Source organism: Nipponia nippon, unplaced genomic scaffold (genome assembly GCF_047370975.1).
Source record: "Nipponia nippon isolate SJK-2023a ecotype South Korea unplaced genomic scaffold, ASM4737097v1 scaffold_6, whole genome shotgun sequence".
Classification (NCBI taxonomy): domain Eukaryota; kingdom Metazoa; phylum Chordata; class Aves; order Pelecaniformes; family Threskiornithidae; genus Nipponia; species Nipponia nippon.
Genome location: NW_028262380.1, coordinates 16,270,892 through 16,292,849, shown reverse-complemented (window position 1 = coordinate 16,292,849; position 21,958 = coordinate 16,270,892). Strand labels below are relative to the sequence as shown.

Sequence of the window (21,958 nt, the reverse complement as noted above, 5' to 3'; positions counted from 1 at the left end):
TTGCTTCTAAACAGGTCCCCTTTCTGTGTACCCTCGTTTGTAAAAGACTACCCTTGTAAGCTCAGCACTGCCAGCCACACTTTATCTACCAACAGCGCAGAAGTTTGCAAGACAGAGTTCCTCATGGAGGAAGGGCATCTCTTTTCAAAACCAAACTTGTTCAGACCGACATTTCACTCCTACGCAAAGTGAAGGATTTTTACCTTCTTACCTTCTTTTTACCTTCTGAATCCAGCAGTCACCTGGACTTCAGATATTTCATAAATTTAGATTCATTATCAGCATACACTGCATAAACAAAGTTTTTGAGATAGAGGAAAAAATTGCACGAAAAAAAGTGTTTCACTGGGAAACCAGAAAACATCAGCTAACCTGCCAAGTTCTGTTACCACTTTTGTCAGCTATGGTATGAGCTGACTTCACGAGAGTTCAATTTTATTAACAACCATGAAATCGTTTGGGGATGTTGGCCACTCTGAATTTGATGCCTGTGGTAGGCATTCACAGAATAAGATTTCTGCAACACTGTCTAAAAAAGAAAGAGTTATTGCAGGTGCTTTATTTTGACTTACACTGCTACCAGTAACAGTATTTCCAAATTCAACACATTATTTGATTACTATTTAGGAGCAGGTTTTCTGCTTCGGAGGTGGCATAATTATTCCATTTATGTCCCCAATTACTCAACCATAACCTGAGACAAAAAGATGTAAACCTGACATCACAAGCTGCGTGGCTTGCTGCCGCAGCAGCAATGGCTGAAATGGGGCTGTCCAGCCCTGCAGCCCCGTGTCTGATCCTGGGAGAGCACAAGCAAGCCTAGAGCTAGCGAGAGAAGGAAATACTCTCCCAGCCCCCAGCAGCACACAGCGCAGCTACCTTCTGAGCCAGAAGCACTTTCCCTGCATTTCGTGACTTGTCCTACTTTCCTGTGCTTGTCCCACCTCCTCTTGGAGCCGTATAAACTTTTTGTTCCCACAATATCGTACGCACCTCCTTTTCGTTTGTCTCATATCTTAGTATTTCTCCGGCAATTTAAATGTTGCCTGAACTTTAAGAACTGCAGCTGGAACTAAGAAATATCTGTTATCTACTTTATTCAGTAAGAAGATATTAAGAAACTTGCTGGGACTTTTCATGTTAAATATATGTAAAAAATATTTTAAAATGAGACTGTTTCCATAAAAGAGAATGCAAAAGCAACTGTAGTCATACCCATAGCAGCGGCTGCAGGTTACAGGATATGAAAAAATGAACATATAACAGTAACATGTTTTTTTTAAAACAAAAACATTTCAGTAAAAGTTCCAGATAAAGTAAAATGCACTGCAGTCAGAACCCAGAGTATAAAATGAAGATGCTCATCCTGTGATTGGAGATCACCGATGTTAACACCAGAAATATAGTCCAAATTACTTTAGGAAAAGTATAATTCAATGCACAGAAAATTTGCAGTGTGAGACATAAGCCAAACAGACACTATATGTAATTTAACTGTTTACGTAAGTGAAAATTGAGGAATGAGGTGAATATGGAAAAAGCAAAAGTTAAGGAGAGGTACTTTTAGGACTGTCCGGAAAAAGAATTGTTCCAAGCATAAGGGAAGATATGAAGCATGCACAAAATCAAGCAATAACAGAAATATAGGTTAGGAAAATTAACTGGGACTATGAAAGCAAACAAGGAGATTACTCAGCTCAGAATGACAAAATACTGAAAAAAATAAATCCTTTGTATTCATTCCAAACTGTTTCTGTTAATTATCTGACAAGTCTTTTTCAATCTGTTATCTCACAAATAAAAACATTTTACTAGCACCGGATATCAGGCATCACTAAGTGACTACATCAAATGACAGTAATAACTACAGTAAACTACAAGGATAAATACCGAGTACAAAATAAACCATACAAGTACTGAATAGTTCTGGAACAACTGAAGCAATTACACTTAAATACATAAGTTCATTTGTGAGCTCACTGAAAACAGCAAGATGGCTTAACATGTAGTCCTACATTCACAATTCTTTGTATAGCTATACTATAGTGCAACCAATAAATAATGTATCTTTTTATTAGCATATAAGACTTCATGTAACCATATTTCAGCTAATATAAAGCTGCAAAGCATCCCTAAAACAAACAGACAACAAAGGGCTGATTTTTGTTTAATTCAAATTCATAGGGTTTTTATTTTCAGGAGGCTTCCGGTTTCCTTCACAACATCTTCCCGTAGGACAATGTACAGTTGGACCCAGACAACAAAAAAGCCATTTTCAGCCAGCATTTAGGCTAAAGATATTTTATTTGATAAATAAGATATCCAACAAGCCTGCAACACTCAGTAAGTTGCATGAAACATGGGATGGTACAAAATTCAGAGCACAGAACAATCTTTTACATTCAGCTGTTGAATCAATTCGAGTATGGACTGCCTGTTGCAGTAGTTTCAGGCCACTGGGCATAACTGATCCCTGATAGCCCTTCAATTCCCAAATCTCGTTAATGGATTCCTGCTCCCTAGTATGTAGCCCTCACAGCGCGTTCAGTGACATAGTCCGAGACAAAGGCCACAGATATTCCAGGTTGCCCGTGACATCTTGTGTGTGAATGGTATACCGTTCTGTGAGGCAGGTATCTTGCTCATACTGTTAAAATAAATATTTTTTTTTTCTTATTTTCTGCATCACCCTTGATTGGGGGGGCAGGGAAGAACCAAAACAAACAAACAAAAACCACTAAAAAAAACCCCAGGAAGTTGTGGTGCCTTTTCCTAAGACAAAATTCTGAAAATGTTAACTTCCCAGTAAAGACTGAAATTTTCATTCACTGTCACAGTAAGTCACACACTATTTCTGAAATTAGTAGATGCATTTACTAAAACGACACCCTTCACTTCTGCCCTTTCTTGCTTACTGCTACATGAGCTTTAGTCAGCAGTGAAGAAACTTTATTGAGAAGAGATGTAACAGAGTCAGTAGATCACACGTTTGGATATACCAGCAGGGGCTGCACCAGGCTCCCCATCCCTCTTAAACTGTGGTGCTTTGATCGTTCCAGACATCAGTGTAGAAAATATGAAACTACACAAATAGAGGCCAGATTTTTTAAATTACTCTGGTATCTAGAGAGAAAAATCTCACAATACTTTTAAATACTTGTCAGATTCGTTTCCTTCTGTGGCGTTCTAAATAGTCTAGGAGTGCTTAGTTCACAGGAGGAAAACTAGGAGCAAGCCTTACGCATCCAACCTGCTTTTCAGTCTGCAATAACAATCCTGACACTCTTGCCTTCACGATCAAACTGATATTTAACAATTCCTGCAGAGGGCAATTCCTAACATTTGTAGCTGAACAGGATCTCCACTCGCTATGCCACAAAATCTGTGTAACCAAAACACTATTGCTGCCAAGTCCCTTTTGCTGTAAGTCAGTCATTCTTTATATTTTTAACCGCATTTTTATACTTCTTTTCATCCTTACCCATCCTGGTTCGGACAGGGGCTCAGCCACCTAGGCAGGAAGAGAACGGAGAGCCAAACCATAACCAGTAAGACGGCACTGCCCCTCAGTTATTGTCCCAAGTATAATGAAACTAACTTCTCTATTAACGGATTTTTTGTTTACTGCCTCTGGGGTCCTGTTTTAGTCTTAATAGGCCAGCCTGGAAATTACCAGCCAGCACTCTGCACTGAATTCAACTTCAAAGACCATGGAGACAGAGGACACTCAGAAGCGAGAGCAATTAGAGCCACTGATGAGACTCCAGGACAGCATATTGAACAGTTGTGAGCGTAACACAGAGAGAAATGAAGAAAGGCCTAACAAAGTAAGTTGCAAACAAGAGACGGCCTGAAAACACTTGTATTAGAAAAGCAAGTGGGAATGCACTGAAACCTAAAAGGAACAAGGTTCAATCTGGTATATTCAACGCCATCTCCCGCTTGCCTGGCCGGGGCCTCTCAGAACCCCAGGGAGCCTGAGGAAGCGTTAGACACAGGGCCCCATGGGAAGACGTGGGCCTTCATTTATCCCTGGGGTGAGGGCAGCAGCGTCCCCTCAAGCAGAAGGGAAGAGGGCGGGGGGAAAGCGCCGTTAACCGCCAGTAACCGCTCCCTGCCTCCCTGAAAAGACGGCCCGACCCCGCGCCCCGCCCCGCCCCGCCCCGCCGGCGCCGGGCGCAGCCGCTGATAGGCCACGGCCTCGGCCCGGGAGCCGGCCACGCCCCCCCGGCCGGAGGCCTCGCCCCTCCCCGCCCTCCCGCCCCCGCCCGTCGCAGCGCCCGGGCCCCGCCCCGCGCCTCGGGGAGGAAGCGCGCGGGCGCTGCCCCCACCATGATGGCGGCCAGCGCAGGAAGGGGCGGCGCGCGGGGCGGGGCTGCAGGGGCACGGCCGGCGAGTGCGGCAGCGGCGCGGCGCCGGGCGGCGGGAGGCCGGGGCGGCGGGCGCCCCCGCGCTGCCCGCAGCGCCCCTTCGGGGCCGCGCGGCGCGGGGGCCGCCGGCGAAGGCGGGCGGGAGCTGAGGGCCGCCGCGGCCGCCCGCCTCCCCCGCCCCCCTCCCCCGTCCCGCGCTGCCGGCTCGGGGCCCCACTGGAGCGGGCCGCGAGCGGCTCCGCCCCCCTCCGTCCCCTTAAAGGGCCCGCGGCTGCGGCGCGCGGCTCCGCCAGTGCTCGCCTGGCGCCGATGGCGCCGCTCTCGGCGGCAGCGTCCCTGCCTCCCTCCTCGTCGCCGGCCGCTTCCTCCCTCCGTTCCCTTTCGCTTCCGGGGTCAGCGCTGCCGCGGCCGCTGCTCGGTAACAAGCCCCGTCCCGGGGCCCGGCCGGGAGAGCCGGCAGCCGCGCTCCGCGCAGGCCGCGCCGCCCCGCCGCCCCCATGGCCAGCAACCCCCAGCCGCAGCCCCCGCCGCCTCCGCCCCCGCCGCCGCCCCCTCAGCAGCCACCGCCGCTGCCGGGGGCCGGGGCCGCCGTGGCGGGCGGCGCGGCCGAGCCCGAGCTGGTCTCCATGATCGTCAGCCACCTCAAGAGCCAGGGGCTCTTCGACCAGTTCCGCCGGGACTGCCTGGCCGACGTGGACACCAAGGTGGGGGCGGGCGGGCCCGGCGGCCGGCGCCTCGGGGGGGGGTGTCCCGGCGCCCCGGCGCTGGCGCGCCCCGGGCTCCGGCAGGTCGGGGGCGGGCCGGGCTCGCCCGAGAGCGGCGGGGCCCGGCCCGGGGGTGGCGGGGGAGTGCGCCCCGCTCTCGGGGGCGGGGAGCGGCCGCCCGGGCCCGCGCGGGGCTCCGGCTCGGCTCTCGGCCCCAGGGCTGCTCCCGGCGCCCCCGGGGGCAGCGCCGGCGCCCCGGTGTTCGGCGGGCCGCCTGGGCTGGCCGGCGGTGCCAACGCGCCCGGGCTGGCGGCGGGTTCTGGCGGTGCGGGCGCGTTTAGCGCGCTGTGATCGCCGCGCGGGAGCGGGGGCGCCGTCCGCGAGCTGGGGGGGCCCGGCGGGGCTCCCGCCTCGCCAGCCCGGCCTGCGGGAGGGTGCCGGCTCGTCGAAACCCTCCTGCCCAACCCCTCTGTTCTTGCCTTCTAGCCTGCCTACCAGAACCTGAGACAGCGCGTTGACAACTTTGTTTCCAATCATTTGGCAACTCATACCTGGAGTCCTCATCTCAACAAGAACCAGCTGAGAAATAACATTAGGCAGCAGGTTCTCAAGTAAGTGACAGCTCTGGGGTTTCTTTTTTTGAATGTGCTCAAGTACCGCAATAGGTGGCGGGGGCTCTGGGTCAATTGTAGAGTGTCTGCGAGTGTCTGCTTTCTTCAGAGAAACTTCTGAAGAAGCTTTTTTTTAAGCATTTAAAACATGGTGTTATTTCAGATAGGAGCTCGCCATCAGCAGTAGTCAGAATTAGGCTGCAAATATTATTTTGTCTGATCCAAGTTGATGCAGGGGTGAAAAGCTTGTTTCTGACTTGGGACATAACACCCTAGCTAAGGTCTATCTTTACTGTTTCTTTTAAGGGAAATATTAATAAAATTGTTCTTACCATTAAGTTTTGAGCTAAGGAATATTAAAAGGATTTGACAAACTAAGCTCTGTAGAGTGCAAAGCTAAATTCACAAAATGAAAAAATGGATGTAAATCTAGCTAGACAGAGAAAAGGTTTTTCAGAACTGCTGTTATGTCAAAATTATGTCAGACACTTATCCGATGTTACATTATTTCATGAGGGTTCCTCTAGTTTTTCTTCTCAAAACTTAGAGTCATAAGAAATGTTAGAAAATTTCTTCAAAGTAGCATGAGTTTGGTCGCTAAATTGGGTCAAACAGGGGATTTGGGAACAAACTTACTCAGTTATGCTGTAGTGGTACCATTGATAACTGGTACTGAGGAGCTGTTTTGCTTGGGGGAAGGGGAGTGGTGGTTGTTTGGGGTTTTTTTTAATTCTTTTTAAAGAAGTAATGAGGACAAGAGACAATATAGGTTCCACAAAACATTACAGGGGTCTAGAGGGAACCCATAGATATAAAGCTCTCTATTGCCATTTATTTGATTTTACTGAAGATTAAGGGTATTCTGTAAAGCTGCAGAACTCTGAGGTGTCACACTGTGTTAGGTAGACAGTAACTTAAGGTGGTGATGACTGGTCTGGTACTCATTTGTCCATCATGCCTTCTATAATTCATCTGTTTTATGCCATGGGAATTGATAACATCAGGTTTCTTGTTAATTTTTTTCCAGAACTGTCACTTTTACAGTTAGATAATATTTGCAGGCATAACCAGTAATGACATAACAACAGACTGTTTGCTGTGTTAATTCCATGCGGTTGGATTGCTTCGTTTCTCTAGTATTTTTTTAATTAGTTCATAAGGCATAGAGAGAGCTGTTGAAATACAGGCAGTTGGCTAAATACATAGCTGCAGTGATGCTCAGAAAATGTTAGTGCATCATTGGGGTTTCTTAAGAGTGTGTACATCACACCTACATGAATATGTTTCATTAAGATGTTCTTGAAAAGTCATTTTTCTTACTAAGTATTCATGTAACTTTTTTTCCAGGTCTGGAATGTTGGAATCTGGAATTGACAGAATTATTTCTCAGGTTGTGGACCCAAAGATCAACCACACATTCAGACCTCAGGTGGAAAAAGCTGTCCATGAATTTTTAGCCACGTTGAATCACAAAGAGGAGGCAGGCCCCAGTACAGCTCCAAGTGAGGAGAAAACTGATGCTTCTATTACAGTACAAGGTATTCTGCCATTTCTCTGAGTAGCCTATTAACAAAAATTTGTTTTTCGAGAGAGCAGAAACATTGACTAGATTAGCTGCTGGCACAAAATTGTTAGCATCAGTATTAAGCTGAGCTCCAGGCAGCATACCATAATACTTGCTTCTTACTGTACGTATAACGGTAGAAGGCAAGAGAGATGTTGCTGCGTACCACCGTGTCACTCTGTCACTTCTGCTTGTGGTTACAAGGGATTGGTTCACGGTAGGGAAAAAAGTTGGTCTCAGGGTTTGGCCCTCTAAGTACTATTGGATCAGATAAGACATAGCTGTAAGAGAAGAATGATTCAATTCTTTTATGTGTTGGTAGATCAGAAAAAAATTACCTATGAGACAGTTACCTGTCTTAATGCAGTTGCTGTGTGCAGTAAAATTTGAATGGCTGAGGTCCTCTCGGGAGCTTAAGTTCTACTGTAAACCAGCCAATCTTTGGTTTGTTTATAAACACGGCACTTTTTCTTTATGGTTTTCATTTATGTTGCCTGGTATCGACTTCTAAACACTCCTGCAGGTAATTGTCCATTCTTTCCCTTCCTAAGAGACTCCACAGCAGTCCATCTATTTGTAACCAGACCTTTTATTTAAATCCTAGCCCTTTTCCTGTGAGGCCCACTTCCTTTAAAGTACATGGGTTAACAAGCCAGCTGCAGCTCTTAGTGCTAGTCCAGTTAACCCTTTCTCATCCATCCTCAGAGTTGCTTCTAAGAGGATGGGAAAGTGATGAGGTATTTCTGATAGTCCTATTGTTATATAATCAATATGCCGAGTCCATTTTCCATGTTGTTTATGGAGACACCAGAGGTATGAAATACAGACTTTCTGCTGCAGTATTCTATATTGTGCTTCTCCAGTCATCATCCCACTTGGGAAGATGGTAGAGTTGAACAAGAATTGTTTTCCAAACACCCTTCCCATAAACAACCCCTGCTTACAGCAGTATGTCACAGAGCAAAATGAATCTCCGGTAATCAGATCATAATTGCTGCAGAGATGCAACTTGTTCTTTTTTTTTTTCCTTTTTTAGAACCAAAATCTCTAAATGCAAAGTTAGTCAAACCTTTTAGTTAATTTCACTTCTTTTAAATAGAGTAATTATTCTTTTTTCTTTCACTTGCTTAACATTCTATCTGAACGGAATTACAGAAACTAAGATGAACTAAAACTGTTTTCTTTCTTACTGTTGAAGGTGTCTCTGCTACAGCTCCTAGTGGCAACGTAGCTAGTGATGCAATGTCCATTTTGGAAACAATAACTTCTCTTAACCAAGAGGCAAGTGCTGCCAGGGCTTCAACAGAGAACTCAAATCCCAAGAACAATGACAAAGTTGCAAAAAGACTCTCATCTCAGCAGAGTGTGGATGGTAGCACTGATAGAGAGAGAAATGCGGAGGACTTGCCAGACAGAGAGAAAGCAATTTCTGATCCTTCTGGAGAAGGGGCTGAAACATTTGCAAAGTGTGAAGATTTAAATGAGCTTCCCTGCCAAAGTGAAGAAATAAAAAATTCAGCAAAGGATACTAATAATTTGACTTTTACAAGTAAAGAAATTCAACAGGAAAGTGAAGAACAAAAGAGTAAATTACTAGATAAATGTGACAAGAAACCAGACAGTAGTGAAAAAGGTGAAAGAAGAAAAGAAAAGAAGGAAAAACTTGACAAGAAGTCTGACCATTCAAAGAAAAGTGATGATACTACAAAGTCAAAAGAAGAAAAGCAAGCAAGAGAGTTGGAACCAGTGAAACAGTTAGTTCCAGAAAAAAATAGCAATAAACATAAAACAACTGAAAGCACTAAAGAAACTAAAGAAGGTATGGTGTGGGCAATGCTCTTCCTTAAACATGGATATGGGGTCTTTCTTTAAGTGTATTCAGGAGTTGAATCAGAAGTATATTTGGAATGCAGGTTCTCTGTTAGTTCTGGCAAATTTGCCTAGCTAGCAGCAGCTTGGTCTTAGTTCATCTCCCTTAACTGAGGTACCCACATTAGGAATCAGGTGAGCTTGGATTCCTCAAGTGTGTGATTGGTCATTTGCCTTACTCTGGCAAGTTCTCTCAACGATTCCAGTCTGCATTTAAAGTTTCTAGTTGTACCTCGGGGTGATTTTTGTTTTGAGTAAACCAGAGTTAGCTTAATAACATTTCATTAAGGTCTTACAAATTTATTATTTTATTCCTATTTATTGTTCTTCAGATAATTTTGTTTTCAGTGGCAAAATTGCTGTTTTGGTAAGAAAAGTTTCTCAAATACAGTGTGCTGCATTACAGCCCTTTCTTTCTATTTTTTCCTTTGCAAGAAAATACATCAGTAGATTCAGATATGGATGTACTCAGTGACATCACTGTCAGCTCTGTCCATACCAGTGACCTTTCTTCCTTTGAAGAGGAGAGTGAAGAAGAGACTGTAATGTCTGACAGTACTGAAGAGGGGGAGATCACATCGGATGGTAAAATAATTAGATTTTTAAGTAGCAAGAAAGAATATGCAACGCTTTTGTTGAGTGCATCATATCATAAATTTGAAGTTTTGCAGTATGTTTTATAGTACTTAATTATGAGAAAGAGTTTGCCTGTGGAATGGATAGTATTTGTGCAATTACAAAAGACGAGTAGTGGACATACTTTGAATATTTTTTTAATAGCTTGATATATTCTAAACATTGTAAATCTTACCTGTACTACAGTATTTCGTAGGCATCTTAATGGTAATGGATATGTCACTTTCCTGTGGGTTTTTTTCCCCCTCCCTTCTGCCATGAATTTGGTATAACATTGGAGTGCTTTGTTTGTGACCCCAGGGTAGTGGCTGTAGCTGACTTTGCAGATGAGGTTGGTTTTAGAGATTTAGGATTGCAGGGATTTCCAAATTCTACCTGGCCACAGTAGAAGGAACAGGATGGATCTAGCTTTAAGAGTCTGGACACACCAAATCTTTCACTGACTGGGTTACCTTTTTGTGTGCTCTTTGTCTAGAGCAGACCTCAGACTCTGGTTTCTGCGCATGTGTGGCTTTTGCAGTTAATAAGACTTTCCACTTCATAATACAGAGTGCCTTAGTACCTGAATGAGTTGTCTCTAGCATGCTGTGAGCTTATCTTTTCTGCTCTAAGAATATTATTTAGAAGCACTGAATTACTTGCATATTCTCTGGCTTTGGTGTTACCTTTAAACGTGGCAGATTGTGTTCAGTCATGACTAAATATTTGTGAAGTGGAAACAAGCCTTAAGTATATTTCAGGGATACAAATAGTTTGTAAAACATGGAGCACAAGTGTTTTTGCTCTATTTCTAATAATCCTGATAAAACTGAAATAGATTTATTTATTTTTACTGGAATAATATTTACGCGAGTATAAACAACAGTGTGTTTTGTGCATGTATTTCAGTAAGCCTGTCTAGTTTTTATGTCCTCAAATATTGTGCAATTTTTTTTGGTGTAGGGAAGAAGCTTCATTTAATACATAGCAGACATTATATTCTGACTCCTTGGGTGGTATTAACTACTAAGTACTGTATGTAAAAAGGCAATGTGATTACAGGCAAGAGGGTAAGCCCGATTGTTGTACTCCAGTTTATTCTGGGATTTGTATCTTGCAATTTTTTGGCTGAATGGTGTGCACTAACACATGAATATACCTTTTGAGTTCTCGTAATCTAGTGATATTTTGATGTTAAAGGGCTTAATTTTCTTAACTGTTTATGTTTTTAGTATAAATAATTGTTTATACATTTTGAGTAGGTTTGCCTTCTCAAAAGTTATGTTGAAAGCACTGCCCTAATTTATCAATATATCTCTACACTTCACTAACCTTTCTTCAGATGAAGAGGAGAAAAACAGTCAAAGTAAGACAAAGCCTCATGCTAATGAGCTGAGTGATGGGAAAGCAAAGCCTGTTCGTCATGCTTATGTTCGCAAGCCTTTCTTGTACTCCAAATACTTCAGTGATTCTGATGATGAACGAACTGTAGAACAACGCCGTCAGTCCATTGTAAGTGTGGATTTTGTTACTGCTTGCATTTTGGCTCCTTAAACTTGTCAGCAGAGAAATTCCACTTATTTGGTGGTGGTTTGTGAGGGGGAGTCTTCTGTTTCTTCTCACTTTTTTTTTTTTTTTTCCCTTGTGTTACAACTGCCCCTCCTTCAGACTTCCACCAATATTGCATGATCTGCTCTCCAGCGAAGTACTCTGCTAGTTATAGTTTGAAGGCTTCTGGTGGTGAATGACACACTTTTCCATCTTTTTCTTCCTGCTCTAAAATGAACAGTCTTTCGGTGTTGACAGAGGATTTACTAATTACGTACGGTGTCTTTGCAGAATCACAGCAATAGGTGGATTCTTTCTCAACTGAGTGATTTGATAGGGAGAGTAAGAACTGTTGCATATACAAAAAAAAATGGTCTTCAGTAGATTTAATGTATATAAGGACAATTTGGGTGGAAAAAGTATCCCGTATCTGCCTGCAGCCTGCCTTCAATGGGGTTTTGTGTAGTTCGGACTACTACTACACTATGTTGGCTACTGCAGGCTACTTCATTGCATCATCTCTTCACAAATGTAGTTCTTGCTGTCTATGAAATCAGTAGTTTGTACCATGTCTGCAGCCACTGAGAATGGAAAGAGAGGTTTAAGCATGTTTACTGTGTTCTGTGGAAGAAGGACCAGCACACAGAAGAGGGTGCAGCAGTTCTTTTAGATCTTTTTACTGTGTTCTGTGGAAGAAGGACCAGCACACAGAAGAGGGTGCAGCAGTTCTTTTAGATCTTTTTCCTTTGGCTAAATATATAATTTTTTTATAGTTATATGTTAAATATATATATAAAAATATATATATATGTATACACACTATGTGTATGTTATATATACATATTGTATATATAAGTAAAATAAAAAGTAAGATACATTCTTTGAGAAGGTCTCATAGCCTCAGTCTGCAGTGTTAAGTGGCAATGAAACTCTGGAACTCAGCTAGTTTCACTTCACGGAAGTATTAGAGGACTCCATTAACTTTCATATAGCGATTTCTAAGGACTATTTATTTTTCAGTTTGCCTCAAGCTACAATGCTCTGTTTTTTGTGGGTTTTAGACATACATTTATAGTCAAAGAATACTGTTTGACCTAATGATAAATTAATCGGTTTCCATGTTTCTGTATCTCCAGGCCAAAGAAAAAGAAGAGAGACTCCTAAGAAGACAAATTAACAGAGAGAGACTTGAAGAAAAACGTAAACAGAAGGCTGCAGAAAAAACAAAATCCCTGAAAACTGGAAATCAAAATGCTAAAGGTATGAGAACTATAACATTAGCCCCTGCTGTCCTGCTCTCACTCACTCGCGCTCTCTGGAAAAAAATCATTCAGCTTAAAATATTGGTAATAGGTCTCTAGTCATTTCCCCTAAAAACCTGACATTTCAACAGTGATGTAACCGAAAAATGTGTAATGCAAATTATTAATACAAAAGTCCATATTTTCACTTTTTCATATATCCTTTCATATGCCATTACATTGCTTAAACACAATGAATACCTACATACACTAGTATTCTCTGCTACATATTAGTACTCTCTGTACTGCTTTCAGTCACTTTTATAGCTGAAACAGTAATATAATGACATGCTTATGTATTTCACTATTTGTGTATTATTTTAGGAAAAAGTGGCTTGAACTTAGAAGAACCTTCATCAAGAAGTCTTGAGCCAAAAGCTACTGGTACCAGCATTAAGGATGTGCTTAAAGAACAGAAATTTTTAGAAAAAAAAGTAGCCTTGAGCAGAAAAAGAAAGAGAGATTCAAGGTATTTATGTATTTGCTCAAAAATAATAAAGTTTTTGACTATTCATTTTTACAGATTGAAAAGGTTCTCTTCAACTTTGCAGTTAGCCTTACCCATTTTAACAATTTCCTCTTAAAATATTCACATAATTTAGTTGCTAATAAGGATGAAGTTCAGGCAGAAAATCAAATTATAGCTGCTTCAATATATTGCAGCTTAGACTGCAGTAGCAGCCTTTATGTGGCTTTTCGCACACAGAATGGTAATAAATGCATGAGAATGGAGAGCTTTTAGATGTTTGTGCATCTAAGATGTCAGTCAACTTGACTTGGTCTTTAAATTGATGTTTTACATAGATACGTACACATGTACTTAGCTGTCTACATATATACAGGGGAAGGAGATCTCTTGTCCATCTTACAGGGACAACTGTAGTATTAATATTGTCATACTAATATTCTTTGCTCTAAAGCACTGATGTCCAGAGGATATCTTTGAAGTTGGTACGCATAACTCTCCAAGAGAAAAAAGCTTGGACAAATTGGCCACTCAAAAGTTGTGTGATAATGTTCTATTTCAATATTTTTAGTGTGCATTTCTTTCTCTCCTTCAGCTTTAAAAGCAGAAAGTTTACAAACTACTGTTAGGCTGATACTGATTTTTCTTTTTTTAATTGTCCAAATACCTGTTTCAGGCATGCTGAAGATGGCTGCAAAAAGAAATATGAGCCATCTGAAGAAGATTCTAAAGAAATGCAAAAGACAAATGAGGTATGCGTCTCTTAAATATAAACCTTATGATCTTTCTTTTTAATTGTAATAGTACTTGTTCATATGTCCATACCAAACTGCATAATATTGCACTCGTTCTTATTAATTATTTTTTTCCTGCTAGTTCTTTCAGTTGCATTAGTGATTTGACATTGCTGTAGCAATGTTTTCTGAATTCCAGTAGCCGCTAGAATATATGGTCTATGTATTTGGTGCTGATGCGTGTTGTAGTAGAACACAAGATATAGTTTAAGCCCTGTTCTGTGAAGCATGTTGGGTTTTTAAAAAGAGCAAGTGTGTCTTATATGCAAAGACTTGAGGAGCTTGATCTATTTAAACTTCTCACTGGGAAGTTAAAGGAAAACTGAATGTAGTCCAAACACTAAAGGAAAGAGAATGTTTATGGTGAGAGTTTTACCAACAACATTATTAACAAAAAAAAAGTGATAGTTGGAAGTTCAAATGGAAGTCTAGATTTATCTTTTTCAGGTGTTGAGGTGTTGTTTGGTTTTGTTTCCGTTTGTTTGTTTTTAAACAGACAGCATAGTGGCTGTTTAAAGTAACTGATGGAGTACTTGAAATTGTGATTGTCCATTTAAAAATCCATTTAAATCACTTTAGACAGAAAAATCACTTTATAAAGAAAAGATACTCAAGTTCAAACAGGCTGCTTAAGGTTAACTTCTTCTTTGGATTTTCCCACAATGGCAGATAGTTGAAATGAAAATGGCAAGTTTCATTTTCTTACTGATTATATTTTAGGTGAATTTTCTTTACAATGTCAAGGGTATTCTCTGGTGTATTGTCTTTATGGAGAGTTTGCCCTTAACAATTTTACTTGGTCACGCGGTGAAGGAACTGGGTGACACTTGCTTATATATATAAAAACTTTCTTTTGTAGGCTTGTGAAAAAAATTCTTCCAAAGAATTGAAGCATAATCATGGGAAAAGTGAAATCTCTAAACAGCTTAGAAGACTTTCAGAATCAGTGCATTCAACCGAGGAAAGCAAAAGTGATTCTAAAGCAGAAAAAGAACATAAAAGAAAAACCTCCACCTCTCTTCAGGCTGAAGGAGCCCAGCAGGACAGTGAAACAAGGGATCCAAAAAGACAACTGGATAGAGCAGAAGTCAATACTGAAGAACTACAGAAACAGAAATCCATATTTAAAAATGAAAAACACCCCAAAAAAGATAGTGATACAGAAACTCAACATATGAGAAATGCTGCCAAAAAAGACACCAAGTCTTACAGAGATAAAAATGAAAAGGAAAGAACTGCTTTAGAAGATAAACTTTCTTTAAAGCACAAATATAAAGGAGACGGCATTCACAAATCAAGTGAAGATGTTGAACTCCATTCATTTGAGAGAAGTTTGAAGGGAGAGGATGGTGGTCAGAAACATAATCAACAAATAAAGGTTTCCTCAGATGACAAATCTGAAAGAAAAAGTAAACACCGAAGTGAACGGAAAATATCGGTAACAGGAAAAGATGGAAAAAATAGTTCTGAATCAACCTTAAAAGCTGAAGAATTGCTGCGTAAGGAAAATAAAAAAGATAGACATCTCTCAACTGAAAAATCAAGAGCAGAATACAAGTCCAAAAGGTCCCTGAGTGATTCTAGGCCACAAAAGGATTCCCTAAGTGCCTCAAAGCAACTTGCTTCTGCATCACACAGAAGGAGCGAAAGCTACTCAGAAGATAAACATGACATAGAATCAACTAACTCTGACGGTAACTTGAAACAAGAAGATGGTGTTCATAAAGACAGACGAAGATCTAAGAGCCTTGTAGAAGATAAGATTTTGTTAAAGTCTAAGTCAAAGAGTCACAGTAAACAATTCAAAGCATCTGAAACAGAATTACAGGAAAATTCGACCAAACAAGACACTGGTCAGAAACTAGACAAAGATAAGAGCATGGAAGAGAATGATTCTGATAAGCAACACAAATCCAAGAATGAAGACAAAGTTTTTGAGGAGAGTGGTGCTGAGTTTGAGCTTGTAAGTGGCACACAATCAACTCAGGGATCACAAAAAGACTTCAGTCACAGAGTTAAGTTACATTCTGGAGAAAGAGGATCTGTAAAAGAGAAATATAGAGGTGAGAAAGATTTAAGCAATTCCAAACTAGAAAGAAGGTTTTCTGCTGAAGGTCACAAAAGCAGAAACTTAAAGCACAGCAACAAGGAAATAAAGAAGAAGGAAGAGAGTATCAAATTGGAAGATAAAGATATTAAAGAAATGGATAGTGGACATGAAAAAGTATTGAGCATCACAGTGGCAGTGGATAAAAAACAAAGTAAGAAGATATCCTGTGAAAATAAAAAAGGCAGTATATCAAACCAAGATTTAGTTGGAGAGGAAAAGCAATCAGCTAGCGCAACTGAAAGCAGCCATGCTCTGGCCCCTCAAAAGTCAAGTATGAATAATGATGACTTGCATTCTGGTCACGATGAAGAGCTGATGGAACTTGATCTGAAACAAACAAAAGTAGAGGAAGCATCTAACATGGAAGGAAAAAACATTCAAAACTCACTCCAAGCCACAGATGCTGAGTATGCAGCAAAAGAAAAAATATTTCTCTCAAATGAGGAGTTAAAACACAGCTTGGCAGATCCTGAAGCTTGTGAATCGCAGTTTCTGCCTGCAGCTGAAAAAACTGTTAAACAAGAAGATATCCCTAATAAACAAGTTGGTGCCTTAGATGCTTTGTCCAAACAAACTTCCATGGATCAAGGACCCAATAAACAAGGGGCTTATAAAATGAGTGTTGTGTATGAAACAAGTGGTAGAATCTTACTGAATGTTCCCAGTAAGGATCAACCTTCAGAAGATAGCAGAAGACCAAAGAATTTAAAAACTGTGATAAATTCTAATTCAGATGATGTTCCTTTAGCAATTAATTCTTCCAGAGAAGATGCTGCTGATGCAAAATCTGTGGATATGGGTATCTTGGATTTTACAGATTCCTTGGGTAGTATGTCTAAAGAATGCCATAATTCAGGTGGGGATTTATTTGAAGATACTTTCATTTTGAAGAATGATGCAGCACAAGTTGTATACATGGAACAACAAGATAGTGCGGTGCTGAGTTCTATCATGAAAGATGATGGTGACAAGACCACGATGACAAACAGTATAGAAAAAGATATTGAGGTGCCTCAGCCTGATGAACAAGCAATGGAAGACGGTACAGCTGGGTTACCTAGTCAAGAAGATTATGATGAAGCAGCAAAGTTAGAAAGCACTCAGGGAAGTGAGTTGAAAATAAAAGAGGAAAACTTGATGACTGACATAACTGAAGATAGTGCAGATGTAACAACAGAAGAACTTCTCCTAAAAAGAAAAGAAAGAGAGTGCTTGAATACAGATCCTTCCACAAAGGGAGAAAGAAGCACAATGATGGATAATGTGGAAAAGAACGAGGTGCATGATATTGATGATATGATACAATCTTCCTCTGTGTTAGTGCCTGAAAGAGTTCCTAAGGAAACAGCCAAAGGTTGTGTTGTAGCCAGCGGGCATGAAGGGAATGGTGTGATTGGCACGGAAGATAAAAATGAAAGCAGTGCAGTAGGTACCAGTGCAGGAAGTAGTAAACTTAGTTTGTTGTACAGCAGCCTACAAACAACTCCGGCCACTGTGATAGGAACTAGCACAGAAAAGATCATTGAGAGCACTGTAATGGCCACAAGTACAGGAGAAGAAAGAGCTGAGGGTGCATCACATTCTGAAAAGGACAGTGATGCTACAACCACTTGCTCAGAAGAAGAAAGTGAGGTGACGGTAATCTGCACAAGCATAGAAGCTGATGAAGGTTTCACAACAGGCATATGGGTAAAAAGTAGTGAGGGCGGCAGTTTCATCACAGGAGCAGATATTGGTGAGTGTACTGTTGCGGCAGCTGAAGAAGGTGGTGGCAGCATTGTCACTGAAGGATTAGCAGAAAGTGAAGGCTTCCTAACAAGTACAGAAGGAGAAGAAAATGGTGACTGTACCATGGTTGATGCAGAAGAAAGTGGTAAGGATTCAGTCAATGCAAGTGGCGTAGAAATTGAAGACAGCGTGAACAGTGCTGGGGCAGAAGAAAAAGATGATGCTGTGACTAGTGCAGGCTCTGAAGAAAAGCGGAAGACCTCAACTTGTGTAGATACGGGCAAATTTGAAAGTTCTGTATCCTGCTTAGGTGAAGTGGAGAGCGATGGTGCTGTAACTAGTGCAGGGACAGAAACAGGTGAAGGGTCGACAAGTGGTGACAGTACAGGTGAATTTAGGGGCAGTGTGAGAGCTGGGCAAGTGAAAGAACATGAAGGTACTGTGACGTGCACAGGGGCAGAAGAAAGAGGTCATAACTTCATCATCTGCTCAGTGACTGGTACGGATGCCCAAGGAGAAAGCTCTGTAACTGGTGCGTGTATTGCCATGGTCACAAACAACAGTGCCACAACTGGAACTAGTGGTGACAAATCTGAGGATACTGTAAATGGTGAAAGCGCAGTGACCAGCACAGGCATAACTCCTGAAGATGATGCTGAAATTTCAGTAGTCTGCACAGGGCTAGAAGACAGCAATGAGGGGTTTGCAGTTTGTTTAGGAGCTGAAAAATGTGGAAGTCTAATGGACAGTACAAGGGCAAAGGAAGAAGCCAATATCACTGTGGTCAGTGTAGGTCCATGTGATGATGAAGGTTTTGTGACTAGTACTGGCTCAAAAGAAGAGGATGAAGAAGGTGAGGGCATTGTGACCAGTACAGGAAGAGGAAATGAAGAAAATGAGCATGCTTCTACTTGTACAGGAATGGAAAGTGAAAATGCACTGATTTGTATAGGTGCAGAAGAAGGTGAAAGTTCCATTATCTGCATAGTTGCTGAACAAATGGAAGCTGAGTCAGGAGTGGCTGGCACAAATATAAATAAGCTTACTGTTGACAGCATGACGAGTGCAGAGAAAGAAGCTAATTGTGGCACAAACTGCAAAAATGCGAAAGGGATTGTTGAAAGCAGTGTAACTAGTGCAAGTGCTGCAGATGAGGGCACCTTGACTACGCATATAGGAAAGCATGAAGGTACATCGATTCCATTGGATGCCGAGGAATGCGAGGGTCCCATGACTAGTGCTATGGCAGTGCAAGATAAGAGTCAGTCTGGCGCTGAAGATGAACATGAGAATGCCATGACTTCCTTTGGCAGCAGAGAACTTGATGCCTCTATAAGTAGTGCAGTTCCAACAGAAGACGAGAATTCTCTTATTCCTACTGACAGAGAAGAAAAAGTAAAAGGTGATATAATCTCTACCAGTACAGTGGAAGAAAGCGATGCTCCCTTACATTCAGCCATGGATGCTGAGGAAGGTCCACTTGCTGTTGCAAGAGCAAATGAAAGTGGGGAAAGCTCTATGATCTTAATAGACACCGAAGACACAGAGGTGCCTATGCCCAGTACAGCTGCAGAGTTTAAAGAGTGTGTGCATACTTGTAGCAGTAAGCAGGAGAAAGATGAGTGCACTATGATTTCCACCAGTATTGTGGAAGAATTTGAGGCTCCTATGTCAAGTGCGGCTATTGAATATGATGGTCAGCTCCCCTCTGTGAAAACGGAGGAAGTAAATGAGAATGCTATGGTTTCTATAGATATGGAAATATATGAGGTTCCCATGCCCAGTGAATCCAGTGCTGGAGGAGATGATAATGATGGAAGTCACCCCACTGCTAGCAGTAAGGAAGAAAAAGATGAGTGTGCTATGATTTCCACAAGTGTTGTGGAAGAACAAGTAATCCTAATGTCAGGTGAAGTCACAGAAGAGGCAATCCAACATGTGTCAGACACAGAGTCAAAAAATGAAACGGTAATGATCTCTACAAGTACAGCAGAATGTTTTGAAGCACCTATGTCTAGTGTAGCTGTGCAAGATGAAAACAAACTCACTGCTTCAGAAACAGAAGGAAGATATGAAGCTGCTATGATCACTACAAGCATGACAGAAGAATGTGAAATAGTCCTGATCAGTGCAGCACCACAAGCTGAAAGTCAGCTCATTGTAGCAGAAGGAGACGAAGAGGCCATTATCTCTCCAGATGTATCCGAGGAATGTAAGATTGTGGAGACCACTGCAACTGTAGATGAGCAGTTTGAACTAGCTGCTTTCAATGCAGATGCAAAAAGCAAAGGTTCTGTGATTTTTGTGGGAGAATGTGGAGCTCCTGTGCTGAGGGTTGCCACCAACAGTGAAGATCAACATGCTGCTTCAAGTCTAGGAGATAAGGAGGAGGGGGCAGTGATCACTCTCAGCACAATGGAAGAATGTGACAGTCTCTTCACCTTTACAGTCATAGAAGAAAGTCAACTTGCTGCTGAGAGTACAGAAGTAAAAGACAAAAGTGAGGAAATTTTTAATACTGCTAACCAGATTGAATGCATCCTATCAACTACAGGCCCAGAAAAAAGCAGTAATTCTTTGCTTGTCATTGATAGAGAGAACGAGACGCATGAGAGCGGTGTGAGGGGAGAATCAGCAGCATCTCAGACCACAGTAGACAGTGAAATCACAGAAACAGATGAAAATTCAGTGAACCTCATGAGTGTAGATGAAGCCCTTTGTGTGGAGATTAGTACAGAGACTGCTGTGAGTCCAAGTCCTTCAGAGGCAAGTGAGGATGATGAGCAAGCTGAAGATGTTTTGCATGAGGACGTTACATCAGAACTCTCTTGTATGATTTCAGAAGCAGCAGTAGAGAGTGAAACTCTAAGGAATGTAAGCTATAAATTTAACTCAAACTTGCTTTTAGAAAGTGACTTTTCTGAAATAAGGACTCCCCTGCCTAGTGCACAGGCTCTTTCCTTAGTTTCTGCAAATGAAGTGACTGTAAATACCAATGATGGTGAAGTGACAATAGAAGCAGAATTGGGGGAAAAAAGTGACTTCCCTGTGCTGCATGTAGAAGAGTTATATGGCAGTGACAACAAAACGAACTTGGTCAAAATAGATGATATTGGAATTGAAGTTACTTTTCAAAAAAGTAACACAACCTTTAATTCAGGTGAGGATTTCTCTTTTTTTTTTTTTTAAACTCTTCAGTTTATAAGCTGTCATAAATAGATGCATTTTACTATGATTACAGTTCGAAATAACTTATGTTGTTCAAATATACCTGATTTCTTTGTTGGTTGCAAAATAACTATTAGTAATATATTTAAGAATTGGTGACAAATATTTAAATAAGCATGTGATTTTGGGAAGTGTAGGAGTGACTGAACACAATTATCTGAGGTATGTTGGAAAAGAATTAAATGTTATTAGAGTGCAAAAAAGTTATTAAAATACATTGACTTAAAATTGTGAGCTAATATATGAAGTGGTTTGCAAGGGGTAGTTACCGTGGAGCTACACATGGGTTTTGTTATTAACATGTTTTGAAATTCAAAAATGCTTTTATAGGAAAGACAATACATTTCATTAGACGTATGTTCAACATTTTAAAAAGGTAATTTCGTAGTAATTTTGAAGGTTAAGAGTGGCCATCCTCAATCGTAACCGTGTTTTTTTTCTCTGCATGGTTATTTAATGGTCATATTCAGATTCACTCTCGTATGCTGAATTTTGTATTGTGAATACACTTGAAATGGTCCTCCGTGTTACAAAGGAATCAAACAGACATCCTAAATAAAGGAGTATTTTAAGTAAGCAATGATGATAGGTGTCTATTTTAAATAGAAAACTTAAGTTATGATAGTATATGACATTAAGGATATCATATTTTATTTCCAGATCCATTTTTCTGGAAGCTAACATTTGAAATGAACTTGCATGGTTGCTAGTTCCTAAAATACCGTGTAATGAACATCCTGCTATTTTCAGCCTTTCTCCTCTTTGACCCTCCAGAGTAGTTGAAGCACCAAGTTTATGAAAAGTAATAAATTCTGTAGATGCCATAATGAAGTCAAGACTATGACTTCATTACAAATTTTGGAGAAATTAAACTGTAGAAAAATAGTAGAGGAATCTGTTCATTTTTTGTTTATACCAAAGGAAGTGGAATGATGCCGATCAAGTACTACTTTTAAAACCTTTTCCTTCTCATGTCTTTCTTTGCTATTATTTCAAAAAACATTTTATAATGTGAGTTTAGGTCCAGTTTCTCAAAGGTTGGCTTTATTC

General features: G+C 41.3%; 1 protein-coding gene across 8 annotated transcripts in view; it reads left to right on the top strand.

Annotated features, from left to right (window-relative positions):
* The first annotated feature begins 4,655 nt into the window (after positions 1-4,655).
* Positions 4,656-21,958, top strand: part of BOD1L1 (biorientation of chromosomes in cell division 1 like 1) — a 38,971-nt gene continuing 21,668 nt past the window's right edge. For 4 of the 8 annotated variants that reach the window (XR_015699611.1, XR_015699612.1, XR_015699613.1 and 1 more), the window contains exons 1-10: positions 4,657-5,074; positions 5,561-5,685; positions 7,033-7,223; positions 8,448-9,068; positions 9,554-9,703; positions 11,076-11,245; positions 12,418-12,541; positions 12,907-13,051; positions 13,725-13,800; positions 14,702-20,840. Coding sequence is in view for 4 of the 8 variants with exons in the window: in XM_087736093.1 (XP_087592219.1) it covers positions 4,868-5,074; positions 5,561-5,685; positions 7,033-7,223; positions 8,448-9,068; positions 9,554-9,703; positions 11,076-11,245; positions 12,418-12,541; positions 12,907-13,051; positions 13,725-13,800; positions 14,702-20,840 (7,948 nt within the window). In the remaining 4 variants the exon portion in view is untranslated. Of the gene's footprint in view, positions 5,075-5,560; positions 5,686-7,032; positions 7,224-8,447; positions 9,069-9,553; positions 9,704-11,075; positions 11,246-12,417; positions 12,542-12,906; positions 13,052-13,724; positions 13,801-14,701; positions 20,841-21,958 lie in introns of all 8 variants that reach the window. The other 4 variants (XM_087736092.1, XM_087736091.1, XM_087736090.1 and 1 more) reach the window with 2 other exon arrangements.